This window comes from Acinonyx jubatus, chromosome F2, assembly GCF_027475565.1.
Source record: "Acinonyx jubatus isolate Ajub_Pintada_27869175 chromosome F2, VMU_Ajub_asm_v1.0, whole genome shotgun sequence".
Lineage (NCBI taxonomy): Eukaryota > Metazoa > Chordata > Mammalia > Carnivora > Felidae > Acinonyx > Acinonyx jubatus.
The window spans coordinates 65,107,341-65,117,526 of NC_069394.1; the positions used below are offsets into that span (position 1 = coordinate 65,107,341).

At 37.9% G+C, this 10,186-nt stretch overlaps 1 protein-coding gene and 1 long non-coding RNA gene across 2 annotated transcripts; one reads left to right on the forward strand and one right to left on the reverse strand.

The window, feature by feature from the left end:
- The first annotated feature begins 35 nt into the window (after positions 1 to 35).
- On the forward strand, positions 36 to 3,440 carry LOC113594688 (uncharacterized). Its single transcript, XR_003415114.2, has 2 exons — positions 36 to 994; positions 2,946 to 3,440. It is a non-coding gene; the product is annotated as an uncharacterized LOC113594688 (long non-coding RNA).
- A 3,101-nt stretch (positions 3,441 to 6,541) lies between these two features.
- Positions 6,542 to 6,988, reverse strand: LOC106979765 (thymosin beta-4). Its single transcript, XM_053208624.1, has one exon. It carries the CDS (start codon positions 6,951 to 6,953, stop codon positions 6,819 to 6,821), a length of 135 nt encoding a protein of 44 aa, XP_053064599.1. The 5' UTR covers positions 6,954 to 6,988; the 3' UTR covers positions 6,542 to 6,818.
- Positions 6,989 to 10,186: the final 3,198 nt, after the last annotated feature.

A 10,186-nucleotide genomic window follows, 5' to 3' on the forward strand; every position in this document is an offset into this window, starting at 1 on the left:
GAAAAAAAAATTTTTTTTTGAAAAAAAGACAGAGCCTAACATAGGTTTTCTAGGTATTCAAATATTTACCAAGTACCTTTACTGAACAGGCCTAATTTTATTCTGCAGATATTCTAAACCAGATAGACAAGGCCACTGTCTTCACAGAACTTATCATGGAGGCTAAAGCTAAGTTAACAAGAACCTGTGTGTATTAGGAAGGGAGAAATAGTGTGCTGGGAAACTCAGGAGGAACACTTAAACCAGAGAGGAGTTCCCAGAGTGAGCTTCCTGGAGGAAGTGACCTGACATAAAAATGAAATTTAAAAGACAGGAGGACTAGCCAGAAAAGCAAAATGAGGAGGCAAGTTTATAAGCAGAGAGTATAGCAATGTGTAGAAGGCAAGAGGCAGAGAGCAAGAACCTAGTACTTTCAAGAACTGAAATTCCATCAGACCTGAGAGTGTCCAGTTGGATGTAAGAAGTAGCAAGAGATGACTTTAACAGATGAGTATAGATCCTGCAGAGGCATTTGGGACTTTATCCCAATAGCTGTGGGATCTTAAAGGTTTTAAACAGCAGAAATGTACTAGATTGATGTTTCTAAGAGCACGGTTGAGAGATCTGGGGGTGAGGGCTGGCTGAGAGCAAATGAAATGACTTGTGGAAGATGGTGAAAAGAAGACAAATCATGGAAACATCAAATATGAAAATCGGCAGAGGAAAACGAGACCACAGGAGCAGAAAACTTTTAAGTAATTTACCCATGACCTGACACACTGCCAAAAAGGTCAAGGAAAACAAAGCCTAAAAGTTTTCCATTGGGTTTAGCAATGAGGTAGTCTATGGTAAGATGAAGAAGCCCATTAATACTAGGATCCATTCTCCAATGGTTGATGTGATATGTTAGCATTTTGGTTTCATTTTGTAACCCTTTTTTTTTTTTTTTAAAGTAATCTTTATGCCCAATGTGGGGCTTGAACTGATGACCCCGAGATCCCGCTAAACCAGCCAGGTACCCATTATTTTGTAACTCTATATAAAAGCAGGTATCCCCAATTTCACATGGCTCAAACTGACCTCCATTTTTATACCCTTTAAGAAAAAATGATTGCACTCAACAAGCAGCCAAAACAATCTACTGCCACAGTCTTCAGCAATACCTTTAGGAACAATGACAGGGCTGAATGGTTAAGTTTTTGACATGAAAGAATAAGGAGTCATTGGAGTCACCATGAAAACATACTAGGAGCTTTCATTCTAAGATTTAAATACAGTTAATCCACATTTAATCTGACATTCATGACCTAAACAAGACACCTTCGTGTTATGGAAAATGCCTATAATAATTACTAGGAAAAGAAATTATTTCAGTCCTAACTTCATTGGACTCATTTTGAGAAATCTCCACATTTCAGTAATGATGCCTTGACTGGAAGTAATACACATATACACATAAAAATATCCAATTGCTGAGGCACCTGGGTGGCTTGGTTGAGCATGTCTGACTTCAGCTCAGGTCATGATCTCACAGTTCATGAGTTCGTGAGTTTAAGCCCCACGTCGGGCTCGCTGCTGTCAGCCTGTCAGCACAGAGCTTGGTTTGGATCATCTGTCCCCCTCTTTTTACCTTCCCCCAGTTTATGCTCTCCCCGGAACAAATAAATATATATTTTTTATTTTTTTTTCAACATTTATTTATTTTTGGGGGGGACAGAGAGAGACAGAGCATGAACGGGGGAGGGGCAGAGAGAGAGGGAGACACAGAATCGGAAACAGGCTCCAGGCTCTGAGCCATCAGCCCAGAGCCTGATGCGGGGCTCGAACTCACAGACCGCGAGATCGTGACCTGGCTGAAGTCGGACGCTTAACCGACTGCGCCACCCAGGCGCCCCAAATATATATTTTTTAAATCTAGTTGCTTAAACAAAAAGGATTTGTTGGCTCACCTGAGTCCAGAATCATATTTGGTTTAGGCACAGTTGGATTAGGCTTCCTGTTACGGTTCTCAGCTCTGCCTTCCACATGTTGACCTAAACCTAAAGCTGGATTCCCTCACGCTGGCTACCCACCACACCATCCAGTTAGGGTGAAAGCTGCTCGTGACTGTCAAAATAAGATTCTAAGTTCACTCTGGTCAAATGGATCACGAGCTCACCCCTGAGATTACATATAGAGACTGGTTTAAACCAATTTAGGGCCACACCGGGAGGTAGGAATGGGATTAGTAATCCCCAAAATGTATGACCACTATACACTGAGAGGTTAAATGGATACTACAGAGGCAACCAAAAATGTCCCCTCTACTCAATGGTCCAATCCAGCAAAAAATGACCCAGAAAGGAGCATTTGCACGTTGTTGTAAATGTATTTGCTTTATTAAAAAGCAAGATCCTTTGTGATGTATTTTCATGATCTCTTTTGGCATAAATGCTCGAATTTAGATTAATGTGCTTTTAGGAAATCAGGGTTTAATTGCAGCCATCATTCAGAAACTAAGTTGTGAATTGGGGTTGCCTTTTCCTGCAAAGTATTATCTTACAGTCTTGAGCTATTCAGGAGCTGAAAAGAGCATTTTCTAAGTGAAGTCTGTTTTTTGTTAAGTTTCCTTTTTTTTTTTTTTTTTTGAGATAATTTCTCAAGGTCTTTGGTGATATTATACAGGAAATGTCACTCGTCATCAAAAACTTAATCCCAATGTCCAAATAATAAGACTGGAGCCAGAAGCACAGGCTGGAGCAGAGATAGAGAAGTCAGTGGATATGGAATGGGGATTGGGACCAGTCAAGAATACATACAGCAAGATCCTGGAATCAAGGGTGTTCCAAATTTTCCATATTGTTTTAGTATCTCTAGGTTCTTGTTCAAAACAACTCAGCAGTGCTATACATTATTGAGAATTTATGCATTTACTACCATTTTTTGGTTACAATGTCCAATTATGAAGTGAGTTCTTCATTCTACAGGTTTTACTTATTGATTAACAATAAGATACCACACATGCTGTTATTTTGAAATCAGCAGTACTGCCAAGAACAAAGAACCAATGGGAAGAGAAGCCATTTGTGCTCCATTGTTTCTGAATTTGGAAAATAAGTTCTGAGATCAAACATCATGTGCTCCATTTGAGGGATCAAGTGTGAAGATTGTTGTTACAAATTAGTAGGAATACCTGGTATTCAGAATTTTGAAAAATCACTGCTTGCACAATATAATAATAAAGTGACTAACAGCACAGCCGTATGGAAAATAAACACAGAAGAGCAAGAGCATAAGCAACAATGAATCACAGAAACTGAGAGTTGGAGTGCTGCATATTGCAGAGGTTCAGAGTTTCCAAAAACTGTTATATGAGTGATGAGGTACAGATGCGTAAGTCATGCATGCAGAGAGGAGTTCATTTGTATTGCGAAGCCTGCACTGTATCCACATGTAGCTGAATAAACTGAACTGAACAGAGACTATTGAATTTCCAAGGTTTCTTTCTATATTTCTGGATTGTTTTAACTATAAATACCAAAGACATACATTGGTGGACAATGTGAGGGCAGGGGTTGTTTGGGTATTGTTTTTTTGAAGATAGGAAAATATATTAGACACAATGGCAGCTGTTATTTTTATTCATCCTTATTACATAAAATAAGTAAAAGATGATAATGTTAAAATTATGATGAGGTATTTATTTCATTCACTTTCATTATTTAGTAACTGATGTATCTGTATCACTATGTTTGCAAAATATTAGTTAGAAAATTGAAAATCTAATTGTGTGTTCTCTTGTTTTGGCCTGTTTTCGATACAAGTTCCAACAGCAAATAAATTTACCTTCTTGGGGCGAAAATGCTAGTTTAAGGACTTTAATTAATTTCTTCTGAGGTAACCAGTCTGTAAGTTTCTAAACTTTTCTAAACCTTTTATCCAAATATTAGTGGAAGAAATACCATCTACCTTTGTAAATATAAAGTTATGATCTACTTATTTTAGAAAACTAATAACACAAAGCTCAACTATAACCAGATTGGCATATTTAAACTTTTGATCTCAGAAATCAGAATATTTCAAAAATAAAATAAGGAACTCTGTCATTTGGGGTCAAATTTGGGAGGAAATAGCTAAAATCACAGCTTGATAACTAGCACCAATGATTAATTGCTTTTTCAACATGTGGATTATCTTGGTGCCAAAAATTATGGAACAATTGCCTAACAAATTGGAGAGTCCCTGATGTCAGTACTCATATTTTCTTTGGATTATACTAAGCAATTATGCTAACCTTACTAATGACTGAGTAAAATGGTATTGTGCCTTGGGGCACATTTTGATGAACTACAGTTGTACTTCTCATAACCTAAGAGGCATATGCATAAAGAAGTATATTGTTCAGAATAGGGCTCTGTGACCTTTATGTTAGATTATAGAGAATTATAAATATCTATCACATAACTATGAATATGTTTATCATTAATAGTCATAACTTTAAATTATTTACCTTCCTGAAAAATTAGCTGATAAAAGCTCATCTCCAAATAAATGTTTGATTTAAATAGCTCCGTTTTTGTTCCTAGACTTTACTACCCCATACCACATCCTCATATTCAGTTCAATTTATTATTTGTACTAAATTTATTTGCATTTATTATTTGTACTGTATTTATGATATCAGATAAATCCTTTAAAACATGCATGTATTTAGCTTTAATCCTTTCCTTCAACTTCTATGTAATCCATCTATCGTTTCTTGCATGTGTTTCCAGTATACTTGAGGCTATTATCTTAATATCCTGGGCTTAAATAAAGTAACAGAAATTAGGATAAATAAGAAATTTAATTTATGATCTGACATTATGAGGACACAATCAGGGTTGAATAATTATAACTATCTGAAATGTTCTATAACTTCAGAAAAGTTGATCTGTCACCGATGTGAGAATTACACATCAACACCACTTTTCAGGGGAGATTATTTTTAAACATTCTAAATGGTCTTAATATTTAGGTAAAATACTACATCAGTTAAAACTAAGGAACTATTAACTACTGAAATAGTAATTTATTTAGACAGACAACAACACAATGAACTTCTAGCTATCCCCAGATCTAAAGCTATATTAAATATGAGAATTGGGAGCACAAATAGAAATTATATTTTCCAACTCTCAGGCTCTTGCTATCAGATTTCTAAGAGCATCTTTGATAATACTATATAACATTACATTTCAATCAAGATTTTGAATTTCAAATTTTAATAAAGTGACAACTGTTCTCTCATTCAAATTTTAAATATAATAAAACTAGTTTTTCCTAAAAACAAAGGGAAATTTTACATTCTGCCTTATGGGTTAAACGCTGCTATATATCAAAATCCAAATTTCACACTGTGGCCTAAGGGCTGATGGATTCCTGTTTTGCTTTCATTCCATTCTCTCTCTCCCCCTCCTCAAAAGGATCCAGCAACACTGTCCTCTGGGTCCTTAAGCTCATCCAGTTCTTCAACACTCACCACACACCACACTCCTCCCCACCCCTGTCCCCAAGCCCTCAAACTGGTGTTTCTCAGGCCTGGAACACTTCCTTGCAGGCACTCAGGCCTGCTTGTTAGTCTCCTCAGCCTTCAAGTCTCTGTCCAAATTCTGCCTCCTCAGAGAGGCCTTGCCATCTCATCTTAAGATAACACCTCTCTCCTTCCCTCCTTCCACCCCAGTTTCACTCTATTTCTTTCACAGACTGTACCACAATCTGAAATTATCTTGGCCATTGATTTATTTACTTTTTCACTGCCTCTCTCTGCTGACTAGAATATAAGCTCCAACAGCCTGGGGACTTGGTCTAACTAACTTCTGTATCCCCAGCACCTTGAACAATGGCACATGGCAGGTACTTGGTGAGTATTTGTTCAGTGAAGAAACAAATGCAATGGACATTTCAACTTTTTAAGAAATATTAACAATATGTGTTTTTAGAATGACAAGATTAAATGGGTTCACATCTTTGTATGGGAAATTGACTTTTGTTGCACTGTGCAATCACTATAAAATAAATCTCTTTTCTCAAATTTCTTTTCCTCAAATTTTAATAGATTTAAAACAAGAGTGGAAAAAAATTGTTTTTCAATCAAGGGTCACCATTATGGAAATATGGAAAGGGCCACACATTAGCAAAAAAGCACCAGCCATTTTCAAAAACAAGCATAAAGGAAAGGAGCTCTTTTCAAACAAGCTGACCTAAAATAAAGCAGAGAGAAGCCAAATAAATAAAGCAACTAAACAAAGTATACAGGTATACAAGATGTTTCATTGATTTTGATATATAACCTGTGTACAAATCATTTACAATTATAGAATATATAATATAGCAAATGACAGAAATCAGTTGCTAAGTTTTTTAAAAATTATTTCTTGGGGTACCTGGGTGGCTCAGTAGGTTAAGTGACCAATTCTTTTTTTTTTCCAGGTTTTAAAACTTTTTATTCGCATACTAAAAAAAAATGTGCATTACAATAATTAAAATCATTTGAACAAAAAATGGCACTCTGATTAAACTGCATTTTACAGACTGTAGGACACCTTGAACCAGCTTGGTTTTTAGATTTCTCTGGTCCTCCCACCCAGCTTCTTCCTTCACCAACATGCAAGTTCTTTTCCTTTGCTGCCAGTCAGACAAGCAGATGGGAGAGGTAGGCGGCTTTGTTTGTCAGTAGTTCTCAATGTGGCAAGGGGCAGCACAGTCATTTAAACTTGATCCAACCTCCCTGCATCTTACAGAGTTAAACAGCTAAAAGAAGTAAAATAAGAAGGCAATGCTTGTGGAATGTGCAGTGCATACTGGTGGCGCATGCCTCATTACGATTTGCCTGCTTGCTTCTCCTGTTCAATCGTTTCTTTTGAAGGCAGTGGATTTTTCTCTTGCGTTTCTGTCTTCTTCAGTTTCGACTTACCAAATTTCTCAATCTCAGCCATATCAGGTTTGTCAGTCATAGTTGCAAAGGAGGTGCACAAGCAAGCGAAGTCCGATCTGTGCAGTGGCCTCCGCCTAGTGCCCAAGTGACCAATTCTTGATTTCAGCTCAGGTCATGATCTCATGGTTCCTGAGATCGAGTCTTGCCTCAGGCTCTTCACTGAGAGGGAGGATTAGGATTCTCTCTCTCTCTGCCTCTCCCCCCCACACACTCTTGTACTCCCTCAAAATAAATAATTTTTTAAACATTTTTAAATAAATAAAAGTTGTTTGTTATTAGTTCCCATATTGTATACATCATGGCATTAGTAGGCCATGAAGCTCTTAATTAAATGATCATCCCCAGGTTACAGAAATCAGGAGTAATACCTTGAATGGAAACTGCCTCATCCATAAGCAAAGGGTTTTCTTTGTACTATTCTACAAATGCAGCTTCTATAAATGGATATTTGTTAAGAAACTTTTCATTCCACCTAAACTAAAACTTTCTGTAATCACTTTATTTCCTTTCCAAATATCCTATAAAAATAAGAATCATGCCCCAAATTTCTAAGCAAATCTTCCTTGCTTAAAGGAATTTTCCATTGCTCCCTGTATTATTTATTGCTGCAAAACAAATTGCCCCAAAACTTAGTGCCTTAAAACAATATACTTTTATTATTTCACAGGTTTCATGGGTCAGGAATTTGGGTCCTCTCCTTCAGGGTCTCTCGTAAGGCTTCAATCAAGGTGTTGGCCAGGGATAAGGTTCCATCTAAAAGCTCAACTGGGGCATGATTGACTTCCAAACTTAAACAATAGGTCTCAGTTCCTCATTGGCTGTTGGCTAGATGTCATGTTCAGTTCTTTGCCATGTAGGGCCCTCCTAAATGACAGTTTGTTCTATCAAAGAGCGCAAGTTACTTGCTCTAACTAAAGTTACTTGGAAACTCCAGTGGGGACTTTTTAAAATGTGCTTCATAGCACTATTCTTCCAAGAGTGCCTTTCTTTTTTTTTTTTTTTTGCCCAAGAGTGCCTTTTAAAATGATTCTCAAGACTTCACAACATTTCTTTTGCAAATACAAATTTACCAACATCTGTCAAAGTGTAAATCTTAGAGTACTTTACACTAAACGTGTCACTGAAGACAAGTATTTCTTGTGGTCTGCCAAATTACTGCCATATTGGAAAATACACAGATTATTGTTTAACACTGTGTGCCACTAGACAGGGATTATATCTCACACATTCTCTCTTTTTTTAAGTTTATTTATTTTGAGAGAGTGCACACACTCATGGGGGAAGGGCAAAGAGAGGGAGAATCCCAGGTAGGCTCCTCACTGTCAACGCAGAGCCCAACAGATCTGGAACTCACAAACCAGGAGATCGTGAGTTGAGTGGAAATCAAGAGTCAGACACTTAACCAACTGAGCCACCCAGGCATCCCTGTAGCTTTTTATTCTTTAGGTACCCCTCCTCCTCAAACTCTCCCATATCTGAATCTAAATTGTTAATTTATGAATCACTGAATTATTATTTCTTCTCAGAACAAATCTCATCTCTGATGACTCTGACATCTTAACCAGCTTTGCTTCTCTCTTCCATCCAAACTACTTGGCCTAGTTATTGACTTGCTATTTCTCACTTCCCTACCTTCTCCCACACTGCCATTTATGACCTCATGGTTTCAATGATTAGTTCTATGCTGGAAACTATTAAACCTCACTTCACACTTAACATGCATGTATAAACCAAACTCATTGAGTTCCCCTCAAATTTCTTGCTACCTCTCCTCTTGCTCCATTATCATTCCTTTATCCTAGCTAATACCCAGGGATTATTTTCAACTTCTTCCTCCCTTTATCCTATAAATCTCTGTTAAATCATGTTTCAAGATGCCTCCTAAATTTGTTCATTCCTTGCCACTTCCTTTGCCTTCAACCTAATCCAGGCCGAAACTGCCTCACAACTGGACTTTAGCAACAATGTCCTGAATGGGATAAGGGTTCATCTGTCCAGATCCCCCTATCTTTTCTTCTAGGTCAATGAGATATAAGAAAAGGGGTTAGGGTTAGGGTTAGGGTTAGGGTGAAATCAGGAGCCCAAGGGTAAATCCCCTCTCTGTCACCTCAGATGTGACCTGTAGCATATTTCTTTCCTCCCTCTAGGCCTGGGAGTCTCCTTATCTGCAACATGACAAGTTGGACAGTACACATGGGCACTAAGTTGCCTTGCAACTGTTAACAGTCTTCTACTCTGATGCTTCTTTGCTCAAGGAACAGAAATAACAACTTTCCACCTTTCCCCACACCTATACCACCCATACCCCTACCCCCATCCCACCAATATCACAAGTGTTACTGTTTTCCGGCTTGCACTGTTTCTTACATCCAGACTGCTCAATTCATATCCCTAATGACTCCCAGTCTATCCACTGTAAATGTCAGTTCCTTGTTCTATTCTTCCCTTTCACTTATAAATTATTCATTTTACAAACATTTATAGAGTGACTGCTAATGTACAAGGCACTTTTTGCCAAGTCCTGGAAATAGTGAAGTTAAAGACATAATCCTTGCCCTCAAAGAATTTACCAGCTTATTGGATACAATTAATAGGTAACAAATATATACTAACATGTTAAATGCTATGTTAAAGAATTTAATATATCCTAGTGGGGGGGGGGACGGAAAAGAGAAACACTTAACAAGATTGAGTACATAGGAAAGCTTCAGAAAGGATGTGCTAATTCCAAGCTGCGTCCTTGGAACTCAAAAGGGAAAATAAGAATTAAGGAGGAAATAAAGTGTGTCCTATTGCTACTTTGAAAAGCTATGAGACGAAGGGAAATTTCTTTTAAAACAGGGCATATTGGGCCAAGTGTCAGAATACTGGAGAATAGAGGGCAAGAAGCAAGCAGCGAAGCTGGTCATGATGAACGAAGTAGAATGTCACCCTAAAGACTTTTTTTTTCCTTTCCTGAGGAAAGGGTGGAGTATGCGCTATACTTTGGTCTGTTGCTGGGAAAAGGTGGTTATTGGGCACTGAAACGTTTAAAGCTGATAGAAGGATCATCTAGTAAGAAGGGGAAATTGTGGCCTGCAAAAAATTGTTCTGGCTACTGTTTGGTTCACTAAACCGCTAACATGACCGATGCCTCACGATCTCACCAAACTAGCTTCATTCAGACCCCATCTAGTCGCCATCAAACTCTGGCCGCCACGTCACAGAGAGGGACCAGTGTCACAAGGACCAGCGCCAGACCTGACGCTTCCA